This window comes from Peromyscus eremicus, chromosome 8a (genome assembly GCF_949786415.1).
Source record: "Peromyscus eremicus chromosome 8a, PerEre_H2_v1, whole genome shotgun sequence".
NCBI classification, from domain to species: domain Eukaryota; kingdom Metazoa; phylum Chordata; class Mammalia; order Rodentia; family Cricetidae; genus Peromyscus; species Peromyscus eremicus.
In genome coordinates, this window is record NC_081423.1 from 101,929,834 (window position 1) to 101,946,227 (window position 16,394).

The following is a 16,394-nucleotide window of genomic DNA, read 5'->3' on the forward strand; positions in this document are numbered from 1 at the left end:
CTCTCCAGTCTTCCTGGGTGATTCTGCCAGTAGGTCCGCTCTGAAAACCCCAACACAGCCCTTCCTGGCTGGAGGGTATTTGTCCCCTTTGGCTCTGTGGTTCATCCCTGTGAAGGCTGGTGCCAAGGCTGCTTCGCTAACGCTGTGGTGCCCTCTGTTCTCTCCCCAGGCAGGCCTGGGACCTTGCCGTGGACATTTGCCTGTCTCAGTTGCCAACCATCATCGAGGAGGGCACTGCCTTCAGGGTGAGTCCCCACTTCAGGAGACCCCTCCCCAGGGGGACCCTGTGCCTCCATTGCAGACACCTGGGCTTCATGTAGCACCCAGAATTCTGGATGTCAGGTTTAGTTTTTCAACTACTTAGAAAAAAAAAAGTACAGCTTACAGAGTTTTCAAGATCGGGTCAGCCAGGGACTCAAGTCAGGTTTTAAAATGGTTGACCTTTTGGGGGGTGGGGGTTCTGAGACAGGGTTTCTCTGTGTAGTACGGGCTGGTCTGGCACTCACTTTGTAGAGCGGGTGGGGAAATGGTTGACTTTTAAAGGCTGTTTTACCCCTATGTGTCGTAGTCATAATCGGCTTCCTTCATTCAGCCTCTCCTCTCCCCCGGTGGGATTATCTTATGGGTCTCCCGGTGCCTGGAGTGTATCTCAGTCTCAGATCTGGCAGGTCAAAGTTGAGCATCTGCATGGGCTGTACCTGGTTCCACTTGGGGTATGTACGAGCGGTGGCGCTGCCCAGAGCCTCCCTGGCAGCCTCTCGGAGCCCCTTGGTTTTTCTTTGCAGAGCGTTTGCTCCTAGTGAAGCACCAGGTCTGACTGAAGCCCTGTTCCTGACCTCAGGGCACAGCAGTTAGAAGTTAGGGACCTAGATTAGGGCACAGGAACACAGAAGTAGGTTAAACACACTCATGAAGCTAAGATGGGGCGGGGATGAGGAGGTTGGGCTTCCAGGAACATAGGGGCCACATCACACTGCTCTGGAGGCCATTGAATTTCAAAACTACACCTCCCTGAACTTTGGTTTTCTCATTTTACTGTTGTTGTTTGAGGCAGGCTCCTTCAACACAGCCCTGGCTGTCCTGGAACTCACTACGTAGACCATACTGGCCTTGAACTCACAGAGACCAGCCTGCCTTTGCCTCCTGAGTGCTGGATTAAAGGTGTGTGCCACCACACCCAGCCTGGTTTCCTCATTTTTAAAGGAGATTCTGGGGAAACCCAATTCAAGGGGCTATGTATGCATGCTAAATGAGTTAGCACCCCAAAGTGCTTAGGACAGGATTTACCCTCATTTGGTCTTACACAGCTCACTGCCCAGAGAGAACTGGCCACTGACAAGTGAGCAGTGTCTGTCACCATCATCTGTCAGCATCCCTGCTGCAGAATCAAGCCTGGGCCTGTGTATGCACTAACATACTGCACTCTTGGTGTGTATAGGCTATGCTAGCTCCCTGGATGTGCCCTGAGGTTCAAATGATGGGGCAAAAGGCTTTAAAGACGATCTCCTGGTCCTTTTGTCAGTGTTGTTCTATTCTTTGTTGCTTGTTTGGAGAGGAGATAACATTTTATTATAGAAGCTTTTAAGCCTAGAGCAAAGATGGAAGGACTAAAGCCAACAGCCATGCTCCCACCCCTGAGTTCTGCTGTTAGCTTTCAAGCAGTGTGCCCCTGTGCCTGGAGCCTCACTGTGTGTGTGTGTGTGTGTGTGTGTGTGTGTGTGTGTGTGTGTGTGTGTGTGTGTGTGTTGTCTGTGTCTCTGTGTATGTCTCTGTGTGTGGTGTCTGTGTGTCTGTGTATGTGTGTTACAGGCCCCGCCCTGAGTATCAGTGCTGAAGAGATGACATGATTTTGTCTTTTCTCGTCTTTCCCAGGTTCGTGTAGCATCCATTGCTCAACTTCCAAACAGCCTGTGTTCCTGCCTTTCCTAAACTGTTTGATGCAGGAACAAGTCTCCTTCAGAGCCCCAAACCTCCATAGAAAATGACACCTGGCCCATGGCAGACCTTGGCAGCTGCCTCCCCCTCTGTTCCCTACCCTCCATACAAACTAAAATAATGGCCCTAGGGCTCTCCTAGGAGGCACAGAGACTCTGGGTGCAGCTGGATGTCTGAAAAACCCCACTAAAACGTCAGTCTTGCTGGACAGTGGTGGTGCATGTCTTTAATCCCAGTACTCAGGAAGCAGAGGCAGATGGATCTCTAAGTTCAAGGGTAGACTGGTCTACAGAACAAGTTGTAGAACAGTCAGGGCTACACAGAGAAACTCTGTCTCAAAAAACCAAAACCAAAACAAAACAAAAAACAAAGAGACTTGAGTCTTGTTGTCTTCAGATCTTGGCTTCCCTGATTAAGAGATGAGAACTCAGCTCCTAGAATCGCACACTTGGTGTTGTGTTCCTTTCAGACTAAGTGCTTCTGTTCCAATGCCAGATATCCTTTCCAAGGATCTCACTATATTATCTCTAAACTGATGGAATCCGAATTTTGCATTAAGAGAACATTGGGGTGTCAGGTGCAGGGTCAACTGATCTGGACCATGCTCTAGCTTTTTTTTTTATTTTATCTTTCTTCTTTTTTGGGTATATAGAATACATGTAGAAAGCCATATGTACCATAAACATATGGCTTGGTGACTCCTCACCAGTTTAACACACTCTCATACCCAGCCCCCATATAAAGCAGTCACAAGCTGCTCCTTCCCTCTGCAGCCACTTGCCTATCTGCTGCCATGCTTGGGTACTACATGGAGTGTGCTCTTTGTGTCTGACTGCTTCCACCCAACAGTATGCTTTTGATATGCCTTGTAATCCCTTTCCACAGAAAAAAGAGGAATGGCGTCTGCAGGCTCCAGAATGGCTTTCCATCCCATGGCCAGTGTGTGAGCCTCACAGTCAGGGCTGGCTGGCCCAGGCCCAGAGACTGCAGCTTGAGACAAAGGGAAGCAAATCATCCTGACCTGTCCGTTTTAAGTGCTGCTGTTACAAGATTTCACTTGTATTTACATGTTATACATATTATAGTAAGATATTTACCTTCATTTCTGGAATTTGGGGCAAGTGCTCTCCCACCCTAGCCTGTAAATTTTGGGCACACTACAAACAACCTCACTGTGTGTGCTTGGGGAGCACAATGCTGTCTGCTGGGAGCTGTCCACAGTGTCTTTGGTTCACAGCCCTCCTGCTGTGCAGGATCTAGCTCCACGTGAATAATGACATCATGTGTCCCCAGTGCTTCCAGAAGGTGGGTTCCTGTTGTCAGGCAGGTCTGTCTTTTATACTTCTTTCTGTTGAGCTGGAGTAGTTCTGTCAGTGTCCTTTGTCTCACTGTGAATACCTATTACTCTGCAGACTGCATTTTCTTCATGTTTTTACCTTTTTTTTTCTTGTTGAACAGACATATTTTGTTAAGCAAATTCCTATTTATTAAAATTTTGTTAAAAAAAGAAAAAAGCTGGGCAGTGGTGGCGTATGTCTTTAATCCCAGCACTTGGGAGGCAGAGGCAGATGAATCTCTGTGAGTTCAAGGCCAGCCAAGACTACACAGAGAAGCCCTGTCTCGGAAAACCAAAATAAATAAATAAAATAAATAAAATTTTGTTAATGGTTAGGGCCTTTGTTGTGCTGTCGAAAGCCATCTTGACTTACCTGAGGCAAGCACCCCCAAATGCCGCTGTCTTCCCTTCCAGAGCTTCGTGTTGCTGTTCCCTCCAAGCTCTGCCAACCATCCATAATCACTAAGAGGGGGGCGTGAGTTGGAGCAGGAAGTGTTTGCTGTCCGTGGGATACCCACTCTGAGTGTCATCACACTGGACCTGTGGCTGTGTGAGCTGCTCCCAGCTTCTCTGCTCTGTTCTCTCAGGCTCTTTGTCCAGGCACCGTGATCACAGTTTTGATTCTGAACATTCACAGATGTCTGCCCTCCAACTGTGTTCTTTTCTACAATTGCCCCAATTCCTTTTGACCCTCTGTGTTTCTGTGTGAATATTGTGGTCACTTGTTCATTTCTTCAGAGAACCTGCAGTACTTTGACTGAGTTTATGGAGAATCAGAGATTGAGTTGGGGAATACTGACATCTGTATTACACTGAATCAACACAGCTAAATTCTGGGTTTTTTTTCCCCTTGATTTGTACGTGTATTGTTTACAAGTAATTTTGTATGTCAACTTGACTAAATTCACATCTTTACTATTGTGTTAGTCAGAGTTTCTATTGCTGTGAAGAGACACCATGACTACAGCAACTCTTATAAAGGAAAACATTTAATTGGGGCTGGCTCACAGTTTCAGAGGTTTAGTTCATTATCATCATGGCAAGAAGCATGGCAGTGTGCAGGCAGAAATGGTGCTGGAGAAGGAGCTGAGAGTTCTACATCTTGATCCACAAGCAGCCTAAGGAGAAACTGTGTGCCACATTGGCCGTAGCTTAAGCATATGAGACCTCAAAGCCCGCCTCCCCACAGTGAAACACTTCCTCCAACAATGCCACACCTCCTAATAGTACTACTCCCTATGGGCCAAGCATTCAAACACATGAGTCTGTGGAGGCCATACCCATTTCAACCATCACAAATATGATAGTTGGCCTACAGTTTACTGGACTCATCTTAAAGCCTTGTTTTCAGACTAAAAGGACACCTAATATGCATGTCTGTCTCTAGAGTCAACAGTTAGAAGTGACAGATTTTAACTAGTAAGAAATCAAAACCCCATTCAAATTGATATTTATCAGGGTAGGAAGAGAGACCAGGAGGAGGGGACCAGACATCAGGAAGCCTGGGATAACCAGCTGAAATAGAGACCTTTCTGCAGGCTCTGTAGAGTTCACGGGGATGGTGTGAGCACTCTTGACCACTGAGCAGATCGCTATCATCTCCTCACTGAGCAGACTCAAGTACCCGGGCTCAGGTCATCAGGCCCAGCAAAGGGAGAGCAGAGGAGAACAGTGGCCAGCTTGGTATCAGTAACCATGCCATAAATCTGGCTAGATTAGCTCCTGCCAGTGAACTGGACTCTACAGCTCCCAGCTGACTCTCTCACTTTGGGGCCTTTGCTCTTTGGACCTATTTTATTTTAGACGTATAGCAGAGCATCTTGGGTGCCATTTCTCCTGGAAGACAGGCCATGCAGTTACAGCTGCATGCCTTGCCTTGGTCCCTCAGTCTTCCCTGGTTGTTCCCTTCTAGTCTGATGACAAGGTCACCTAAGAGACTTGGCCCAGATGCCAACTCTGAATCCTCATGTGGGCCACCTGTACAGTCCTCATGCTGTGTAGCTGTCCTGGTGTTCCCCCTGACTTTAGCCCACAGCCAGCAAAGGTGTGCTTTTCGTCTCTGGTTAGGTTTACGTGAAGGAGTTATGTGTTGTTTGTTTTTTTGTAGAAAGGGTCTTGCTGTGTAAGCCTGGCTGACCTAGAGTTCACTGTGTAAACCAGGCTGACATCTCCTGCCTCTGCTTCCCCAATGCTGAGATTATAAGCATATGCCTCCTCACCTGGCTAGATGAAGAATTATTGTCTCTGCTTGAAACAGTCACTCCACCAGTGGACAGTGTGAAAATCTGTAAACAAAAACCGACGGAGAGAGAGGATGTGATCGTCATTCATCAGGATCTTGTGGAATGTGGGGGAGGAGGCACTTACTGAGATTTTAAAACAATTGGTGAATAATTCCTACTTGAAAATGAGAAAACCACTTAGGGGGCTCTACTCTAGCTTCTTAGGCTGCCCCAGATACGATTTCCTTTGTGTGAGCTGCTATTACAGAGCCCCGGTGCCTTTCTAGGTGACAGGTGAACTTAAGGACCCTGTGTGACTGGGCCTTTACTACATATAGTACCCAGCTCTGATAGAGTTCTCAGGGAAGGTGCAGTTCTCAGGACAAAGCTGCTTCCCCTGACTCCTGGGCTCACAGTTACGCCTCTGATGAGTGCTGCTACCTCCGCCAGGGAAAAGAGAAAGCCCCAAAGGAAAATGGTGCCTGAGCACAAGACACAGCTGGATCTTGTATGACGGTGAAGCTGACACACAGAATGGGAAATTACACAGGCCACTAGCCTCTTGCTGTCTCTTTCAATCCTGTTGTCCTCCTTCCCACCCAAGCCACCTGTTTCCTGTGGGTTGCATGTCATTGCTGGTAACCCTAGCATGGGAACAAAGGGACCTTGGTGACTCCCTGCCAGCCTCTCTAGTGGTCCTCCAGGACCGACTCCATTAGCCTTCATGCTAGCCAGAAGGCCCAAGCCCTATTCCATGGTTAGGTGCTGGGTCGTTGGTACGTACCCTGCACTGCCTTTGCCCTTTTGTCTACTCAGCTCACACTGTGCAGCTATCCTTCAAGGGGGCCTCAGAAGCTGTAGCACAGTGTGACCACACGCATGTCCTCAGCTCCTTCTCCCTCTCTCCTGTCCATTCCCACCACATTTCTCCCTGACAGGTCTATGCATGCTCCCCTCAGAAACAAGGGTAGTAGAGAGAGCACCAGCTTCTCACCTCCGACCCAGGACTGCCTTGCAGCGTGCTTTCCCTTCTCTTCCTACAGCATCAGCCCTCCTACTGTGCCCCTCACTCCACTGTCAGTCGCTTGCCTGGCTCCTTCTCCATCAGCTTTCATATTCCACTGTCCTCCCACCTCTAAGTGCTTATCCTGGTCTGCTTTCCTCTCCACACACAACCTATGTCTCTCCTCCCCTTTGCAGCCACCTCCTTCCGCAGTGTGTCTGCAGAGGGGAGCCTCCGCCTGCTCTCCTCTGTCCTTTCTTCTCTGTCTTTCGTGTGTGCTTTGCTGGATCCAAGACAGTCCTTAATATTTGGAATGACCTCTGTCCCTGAAGTGATCCACAGATGGATCATAGTCTTGCTTGATTCATTTCATGTTCAGCACTGCTGAACACATCACTGACCTGGCTTCCAGAACTCCACATGATGTTGCTTTCTCTCCAAAACCGTTCCCTTCACAGCTTTCTTGGCAGGTTCCACCTGTCTTCTTGGCTTTTAAGTGTTAGAGGTCCAATTCAGTCCTGAGTCCCTTCTCTATAGCTCAACTTCCAAAAATAACCAGGCCAAATGTGGTGGTGCACACCTGTAGTCTCATCTCTCAGGAAGCTGAGGAAGGACAATGGTGTGCTCCAGGCTAGTGTGGGTATAGAGAGACCCTGTCTCTCAAAATAATAGTAGTAGAAGCCGGGCAGTGGTGGCGCACGCCTTTAATCCCAGCACTCGGGAGGCAGAGGCAGGCGGATCTTTGTGAGTTCAAGGCCAGCCTGGTCTACAGAGCGAGATCCAGGAAAGGCACAAAGCTACGCAGAGAAACCCTGTCTCAAAAAACAAAAAATAAAATAAAATAAAATAAATAAATAAATAAATAAATCTTTAAAAAAGTAGAAATGAAATCTGCACCAATAGCACCAATTCATGTCTCTGGCTAAGAGGCAACTACCCCGTGTGTATCTTTACTCAGGGACATGGCAGACACCGTATTGCACGGTGTGCACCCAGGCTTCCTCTTGTCCCCGTCTCTCTACTTGCTGACAGGAACATATCATCCAATTGCTCAGGTCGCAGGCCTCAGACTACCCTCTCCTGTCCAGACTGTTAACAAAGCCTGGAAGACCTGTTGCCACCATCTCTGTCCCTCATGGTCGCTGCCTTGTTGGGACTGAGGGGTGAAAGTGGTATAAAGAACCCTGCCTCACTAACCAGCTCTTTGCTTTTCCTACAGCACAGCCCATTCTTTGCTGAGCAGCTGACGGCATTCCAGGTGTGGCTCACAATGGGTGTGGAAAACAGGAGCCCCCCAGAGCAGCTGCCCATTGTCCTACAGGTCAGTTACTTCCCGACGGCCTAGATTGTCTGAGGCATCTGTCCCATGGGAGGAAAACATGTGTCCTGGGCACACGAGGGTCTAGGCAGTAGCGGTTCCCCCACAGGAGCTGTGCTTTAGGCAGATGGCACATCAGTGCCTCACATCTGATCTGAAGTCAGGAGAGGCTTACTTAGTCTCAGTGGCCTTTTCTTGGCAAAGCCATTGAATTCCCTTCTTCCTCTTGCAATTAAATATAAACTGGGATAGATCACCACACCCTCCCTCCTCCTGCTTTCGAGTCAGGGATTGATGAAATGCTGCTGCCAACGAGCGTTGATATGGTGCGGACTCTTGGCATACCACCTCCTTCTGTTTGGAAGGACATGAGATGCAAATTTGTCCTGTGAGAAAAGGATGAGGCCACCACGCAAATCCTAACTGGGCCACAGCATTCATTCTCCTGACCAGTACCAGAGCAGCACAGACAGGCCAGGTGCCACCAGCCTTCCCTTGGTGGGGGACCAATCAGAAACTTTAGTACCTTCTGGTTGTGTCTGTCAGTCACGTGCAAACTGGTCTGGTTGTGGGGAACCCATTTACTGCTTGCTGACTTTTGATTACTGAAATAGCATGGAATAGGAATAGGAATAGTGGGTTTGTTGTCACAGGTCACCAAGTTTATGTTCTATTAAATGTGCGTTTGTGGGAGAAACTGGTGAGCTGGGTTGTGACTAAGAAAAGCCAGATCAGACACTGAGGACTTGTGACTTACTCTAGAAGCCAGAAAATACTATTTATCAAGCATGTGTGTGCGAGGAGGAAGAAGGGGCTATGTCAGAAGCTGTGAAAGTCAGGAGCGGGTATCAACTTGGAAGGGTAGGAAGCCATCCCACATCCCTGGAGGAATAGAGGACAGGCTGCCCTCCAGATGAGAGGTACAGAACTTGCCAAGGGCCAGTGATAGGGCCATCACTCTCCAAAGCACTTATCAAGTTACTTTCCTCTAGAAAACAACCATGGGTCTGATTTCCACCTGTCCAAGGACATTGGCCTTGCTTCCTTCCAAGAAGGGCTTGTGTTTGCTCATTAGGGCTGCTAACCACGTTGTGATGGGCAGCCATCCATCTTCACGGGGCCAATGCTCAGAGCAACTGCAGCTCAAAAATCTCTCCCCATAGAAAACGGTGGACCTTCCTGCCCACAGTCTCTCCCACAGGACAGCCAGCCTCACAGCCTCAAGGTGACTCACCTACCCTGGAACTCAGTTTTCTCCCCATCTAGAGTCCCAGGAATCCCAGTCAGACAAAAAAGAGGCAAGAAAGAAGAGTGTCTGTAAATGTAAAATGTAACAATAGCCTGTTCCTGCTGAAGTGGGGCCTTTAAAGAACACCATGGGTCAAACTGGGGTGATGTTATTGTTACTTCTTTTCTGACATTATGAAAATAATTATCACTGCTCCTCTTACATATGTCTAGATTAGTTTTAAGACTGTCCTGGGATTGCAAAGTGAGCTACAAGCGGTAGCAAATGTTTTCCAAAGTAACAACAGTTACACTAGCAGGACAAAACCTGGAGAGCTGAGGTGCCCATGTGATTCCAAGAAGTGGCAGCAGCACTAAGGGCTTCTCTCAGGGTTCCTCTCAGGTCACTTGGGTCACCATACAGCTCTCTCTCTAACCTGCCTCTTACTGCAGCAGCACAGCAGAGTAAAGTTGGTCCTTCTGCAGCAGGGCTGCAGAGCCAGGCATGTTAATCCAGTTCTTTGGGGTCTGGCAAACAGGCCTTTTGTAAACGGCTTTTATCGACTTTACTTTTCATGTTCCACTTACAACTCACACTCTCTCAGGGAAAGAGAAGACCTCTGGAGCCAATCTGATGCCAAAACATGGAGAAATAGTTGCAAAAAGAACATGAGCCATTTTCCATGTGATCTTTCAGGAAAATGTAAGCAGCAGGTCCTCCACCACACGCAAGGCTCTGTCTCCCCAACCAGGCCCCGCCTGACTCAGGGGCGAGCCCTGATGAGCAAAACTAGGAAAGGGAGAGGAAAAGACAAAGGCGAGGGGCTGCAAAGGGGTTCCAGCTCTGTGAAGCCCACCCTGGCCTCACTCTTGGTTACTTTCCTTGCTTTGTCCTGAAAACCTTTATTGTTGCCAAAGCCTAAACAGGCTTTTCACAAGTTATCCTCTTGCGCCTTGGCAGAGCTGGAGATGTTAGAAAGGGAGAAAGCATTTTAATCCAGACTGTATCGATTCTCTTCAGGTGCCTGCCACTCCCATAAGCTTCTTCCACCCAGTAACCCAGAAGCATTAGCTGCTGGTGTGTTAGAGCACGGAGAGGTTCCATCAGGCTGTTGAGTTGCAGTTCCTGAAAAACAGTTAACATGTACCTGGGCCTCTCCCACCCAGCCTCAGCATCCTTTCTGCCTTTAAAAATGAAATCAACAGAAAGGAGAGAATGTCTTTTTCAACTGCTACTTCCTCCAATGTGTCAAGACTGACATCTATAGCCACTGTCTGTGGGCCTTTATGGCTTTGTGTGGCTGTGCCTGGGACCCTCCACAACTGCCGTCTCCTCCTCGGGGAGGTAGGTGGGCAGAGGCACCCCAGACAGGAAAAGAAAGAAAGTCAACATCAAGCAAGAAAGGCAAGAGTGAATTTACAGGGCGCTTATTCTCTTACACGGCTGCTACAGAGTCCCAAGCGTTTCACCCGGGTGTGTTTGCTGTCGGTGCGTCTTGTTTCAGATACAGTCTGAGCCTGGACGTGCGGGACTGTGTCCGGAGGCAATATGGTGGCCAAGCTGCTGCCATATGTTGTCTGCCCCTGTACTCTATGATGGGCTGCCTTCCGAAGTTCCTGGGTCTCCCTGCTGGAGGGAGGTCCTTGCCCCCCCCCCAGCCTCAGTTTCTCTTCATGTCTTATGCAAAAAACCTGAGCAATGTTTGTACAACATGAAGCAAACATAGGTTACCTTTGACAGACCCTGTTTCATAGACTGACTGCCACAAATGAACAGGAACTAGAACCTGCTCGGTCTCAGTCATTTGTGATTTCTTGTATCTGTGATAGCATGAAACAGGAATTTGGTTCTTGGTTGGTTGTTTTTTAATTTTTAAAAGATTTATATACCTGGGTATTTTGCCTGCATGTATGTCTATATAACATGCACACTACCCACAGAAGCCAGAAGAGGATGTCAGATCTTCTGGAACTGGAGTTACGGATGGTTGTGAACCATTATGTAGGTTCTTGGAATTGAAGCCAGTTCCTTTGCAAGAGCAGCTGGTGTTCTTAACTACCAAGCCAGATCTTCAGCCCCCCCATCCCACCCCCCGACACCACATACTTTCTAATTTTTTGAAGTACAATACACACCCAAAAACAGCCAGTCTGTATTCTTACAATAATTTTAATTCATGTTGGACTCCAACTTTTTAAAGGTATGAATCAATAAAAGAAACAGGAGACGTGCTATTTGAGGGGGGAAAAAACTAAGTAATATTTGACATTGTTCCCATAGTCTTCATTGATGATGCTTATTTTCACATAAAACAATAGTGGACAGTGTTGCCCATTAGCAGTCACTGTTATCTGATTTTGTTCCTAAGGATTGTTTGACCTTGTACTGATCATTAATAAATCAGAGCCAAGAGATATTGGGTACTTCACCCAGTCACATCCCAGTGAGTGCCATGGTACGGCCTCTTGTTAGAAGACTGAGGTAGTTAGCCGAGGGCACTGTGGAAATGTCATGCAGATGTTGCAACCTATAATTTTACTTCTCAGATTTATCCTCAGGAGAAAATAGTTGTGAAAATGTGCAGAGATGTGCAGATTAGGCTATTTGTCACAGAATTGTGATATCTAGCATTGGGGGAACTGTTTAAACAAACTGTACATTTATACAGAGGACATACTGTGCTGCCATTGGGAGAGAGACTGCCATGGGTGTCTAGGGATGGGGAGTCATCCTCACCATGTATCATCATCAGTTGAGAAAGGAAGTGGGAATAGAAGGTATTGCCTGGTTTAGACTCATCTGGGCAAGGGTATGCATAGAGAACAATGCCACCAGCGGTGGTCCTATTGAGCACAGTGGAATGTTCCTATGTTCTTTGTGCAGGCGGCATATTTTACTTGGGTAATGAAGTGTTTTTTCAACCTATCTAAAGCATGAACTACATAGGCAGCAGCTGAGCTACAAAAAAGAACCATTGGACATGGGGACATTTTCTTGTCAGACCCCTTCTGGGCTGCCAGCTCACATTGGAGCTTTTTTAGAGAGGTGACAATCAGTGTCATTTTGTTGTTGTTCAATATCTTTCTTGCTTTTCCAGGTGCTGCTAAGCCAGGTGCACCGGCTGAGGGCCTTAGACTTGTTGGGACGCTTTTTGGACTTGGGTCCCTGGGCGGTGAGCTTGGTACGTGCCTTCTGCCTTACCTGGGGGAAGAGAGGGAAGTAGTCTGTGAACTCCAAACCAGAACCAGCCATTCATGTGAGCCAGGGTGAGCGACTCTCTCCCTGGTGCTTTTGTCATTGGTCCCCCTTATTGTTAGACTTTCCAAAAGCCAGGAGCCACACAGGCAGTTGGGCATATGCCTCCCATGGCCTTTTGTCCTCCCAGGAAGTCCATACCCTCACACTGTCTGCACAGTGACCTAGGCACGGTTCTGAACCATTCTCTGCTATGGAATAATCTCTTTGTACACTGTGAAGATTGGTTGCTGTGATTGGTTGTAAGAGCTGGTCAGTGACAAGCATTTATATGAGCCTCTGTGTGGTTATTTGGGAGTAGGCAGTTGGGACAGGAAACTTCTGCCTACAATTCTTCTGGGTCCTCATTCTGCAAAAACAGAAGTAGAACCAAGCAGTGATCCATGTTTCCAACAAATAAATCATAAGGAAACCAAAGAGAGCTGGGGAAGCCTGCAGACTGAAGGAGCTTTAGAGCCTCCAACTCTGCAGTGTGGACAGCTTATTTGGCTATTTTTACAAGTAAAGGTTTAGGGCTAAAAAGATGGGTCAGTGGGTAAAGTGCCTGTGAGTAAGCATGCCGACCTGAGGTCAGATCCACAGCACCCCCGTGAAAGCTGGTGTATTACCCTGCATCTGTAACTCCAACACTGGGGGAAGCAGAGATAGGTGGATGGGTCCCTGGAAGTCATTGGCAGCCAATCTACCCTTACCAGCAGGCTTTAGTACAAGACCATCTCAGAAGATCAGGTGAGGTAGTAGAGGAAAACACCCAAACCTCTGTTGGCTTCCTCTGCACACACAAGTGTTCCAACATACAAATGTACACATACACACATACACACCTATTTACAATAAATTAAATAAATGAAGTTTGAACAATACTGATGAAACAATTAGACATTTTATATGAATTGGTTATTTTACATTATAAACAATAGCTGTCCATTGTGACACAGTGAAATTACCTACATGAGGTCAGCTACAGAGTGCTATGGGATGAACAGGTTAGCAGTCTTCAGGTTTTCATTAATTAGATATTGTCAACAGTGATCAGTTGCAGGCTAGCATTGAAGGAGGAGGGAGAAAAGCCTAAAAATAGGAAGAACCATATTTGAAGGAGGAAAGAAAAAGTCTAAAGTTGGACAGAAAAATCCAACAGTGGTTCCTCCAGCGTGGTCCTGAAGAGGAAAGGCCAAGAATGCTTGCAACCTGAGGAGTGAAATGAGGCAATCAGCAAGGGTAGACAGGGATCATCAGGCTCTGCTAACACTGTCTTTTACCTCCAGGCCCTGTCGGTGGGCATCTTCCCCTATGTGCTGAAGCTGCTCCAGAGCTCAGCCCGAGAGCTGCGGCCACTCCTTGTCTTCATCTGGGCCAAAATCCTCGCTGTGGACAGTGTAAGTAACCTCTGTTCATTCCCAAGGGTAGGAAGCAAGGCTCTGCCTGTGGACCCGGAGCTACCTCAGCCCACCTGACAGTGACCCCAGGTGTTAGGTGGAACCGGCTATTCCTGTGTTTCCCTCCTGTTCTTCTGGACGTGTACGCTTGCAGTCTGTGGCTGTCCCCCTTTCTAGGTCTTCTCTTGTACAGGATTGAGTAAAACTCTTCCCCTAACGTCTGCCTCTGGTGACCAAAACCAGCCCTAGTCTCTACCAGTTGCCAGATCACCCATCTGTCTGTCTTCTGTGTGTCCCTGGTACCTGCACTGTGACCATAGCCTAACTATTCTTAAGGCCCTTCTCTGTGTTTCTGACAATGGCAGTGAGTGGCCCTGGACCCAGCCTGCCTCCCCACCACAGCTCTGCCTGCCACACCCTTCTTTCCCTGTTTCTAAACATGCTAGCACTGGCCCCAGAGCTCAGCCCGCCACCCGTCCTGTCTGTCCCCATCCTGCCTATAGCCCTGGATGGACCATTAATGGTCCCTTCTTTACAGGTGACTTCCAGCACTTGGCAGTTGTGTCATCCGTAGCTCCTTACGTCTTCTGGTCCTGCAGCCGTTTGTCTTCTCCACAAAAATTGGGTGCTAAGGTCTGTAGGTGGCAAAGAGGTTAGCTGTCCCTGTCCTTGACCTCAGAAGGCTCACTACCCTTAGGGAACACAGACACAGACAGCTAAAAATAAACACCTTATAGGAGCAGGAGTGACATGAAGTGAGTAGTCAGCCCAATGAGTCTGTGAGGAGGGCTGCTGTGACAGAGGGCTGGAGGCTGGCACTGGAAGCAAGCAGAGGATGGTGGGGAGGGCAGGGATGAACCTCCGACTGTCTTGAGCTGGCTGTGGGGCAGAGAACTGTAAGAACTAAACTCTGCTTTGTGACATGGGTCCAGTGTGAAGTAGCTCACAGGAAGAGGTGACAGGAAAAAAGGTTCTCCCTGAAGGAGAGGATTTGAGGTGGGTGCAGGGGACGGGCCATGAGGAGAGCCATTCCCAGCTCCACCAGCAGTCAGGAGAGGCAGCATCTCATTCAAACCCTGCTAGTCCACCTGGTGATAGAGCAGTAGCACAAGACAGGCTACCCTGAGCGATCGGGATGTGTCCCAGCTAATGGCCGTAGGCTGTGAGATAGAGCCCTGGGTGCAAGTGTGGAGCAGGTTCAGGGTGCCCAGGCAGACTCAGAGAAGGTTCCAGATGTGTTGGCATCAAAGATGAATGCCACCCTCTGCAGGGTTGTAGATGACTGGGGAAGTGTCTAGGGAAGGCCTTCATGGTTTCAGTGTGCACTCCAGAAGGGGCACACTGACTCCCAGATGAGGTTGGAACCAGCTTGGCATGAGGAGTAAATGGCACTGATATGTATTCAGGCTGCTTGAGGGGCTGGCAGGTGAGGAGGGAGGTGAAGAGGCATTAGCAGTCATCAACTTTGCTTATCTGCCTGCTTTTGAGACAGTCTAGAACAGATCTGTGGGTCGAGACTCCTGGGGGTGTGGTGTTGAACAACCCCTTCACAGGTCACCTGAGACCATCAGAAAACACAGGTATTTACATTATGATTCATAACAGTAGCAAAATTACAGTTATGAAGTAGCAACAAAAATAATTTTATGCTTGGGGGTCACCACAACATGAGGAACTGTGTAAAATGGTCGCAGCATTAAGAACGTTGAAAACCACTGGTCTAGAAGAGTCAAGTCCATTTCTAGCTAGGTTCTAACCAGCTTCTATCTGTATCATCATGGGTGTATGCATGTGTACAACACTGCACGAGGATTGTGTAGGAAGAATCTGTGTTCTTGCATCAGCCTCATGAAATGAATGGGACTTTGCAGCTCAAAGAAGAAAATACAAGAGTGAGTGGGTCATGTTTCTGACTTGTGACAAGCAGAGTGCGATGGCCTGAGGCTGAGTCTAGATCTAATTGTGCGGCAGGAAGACAAAGTCTCTGCAGGTCAGGGAATTGAGGTCATGATTTGGCAGTGTTACAGACTGTTCTTTTACCTATGAGGCAATGGAGAATAGAATCCTTGAATTCCTGATCCTCCTGCCTCTATCTCCCAAGTGCTGGGATTATAGATGTGTTCAGTGATGGTAGTAGAACATGGGGTTTCATGCATGCTAGGAAAGCGTTCTACTAACTGAGCCACATCCCCAGCCTCTCCCTGGTCACCAAAGTTGAGACCCAGGCTCCTCCTTGTTCTCTGTTACTGTGCCATGTTATGTATGCTCCACTGAGGTTGTCCATGGTCCGCCCTCTACCCTGGACCTTGTTCAGCCATATTCTTTGTGCCCCTTTTCCCCAGCCACCAGCTGGCCTGGAGACTGTAAGTGCTACATCCCACACTGTACCTTCTGTCTGTCCTGCCAGCATGCCACCCCACACATGCCACTCTCTCTTCACTCCTTCAGCCCAGACCTTTCTAACGACAGATCCCTTGGGCACCTGCTCTGCCCCTCCCACAGTCAGCTTCAGACTCAGCTAGGCACTATACTGGCCCTGATGCTCATCTTCCTGAACAAGTGCTCATGGACAGCTTCAGTGTGGCGCAGGCTGTACGAGGGAGTTTCCTTAAGGAACACACTTCTATCACAGTGCCTTCTCCATTGCCTATTCTCTGTGTGGTTGAACCTTGGAATTTTACTGCTGTTTGCTTCCTCATCTTGTGCAGCAAACCGTTG

At 48.2% G+C, this 16,394-nt stretch overlaps 1 protein-coding gene across 4 annotated transcripts in view; it reads left to right on the forward strand.

Moving 5' to 3' along the window:
• The window catches only part of Rptor (regulatory associated protein of MTOR complex 1), a 350,353-nt gene that overhangs the window by 245,864 nt on the left and 88,095 nt on the right, over positions 1-16,394 (forward strand). For all 4 annotated transcript variants that reach the window (XM_059272251.1, XM_059272252.1, XM_059272253.1 and 1 more), the window contains 4 exons: positions 170-245; positions 7,716-7,817; positions 12,140-12,223; positions 13,566-13,676. In XM_059272251.1, the coding sequence (XP_059128234.1) occupies positions 170-245; positions 7,716-7,817; positions 12,140-12,223; positions 13,566-13,676 (373 nt within the window). The remainder of the gene's footprint in view (positions 1-169; positions 246-7,715; positions 7,818-12,139; positions 12,224-13,565; positions 13,677-16,394) is intronic.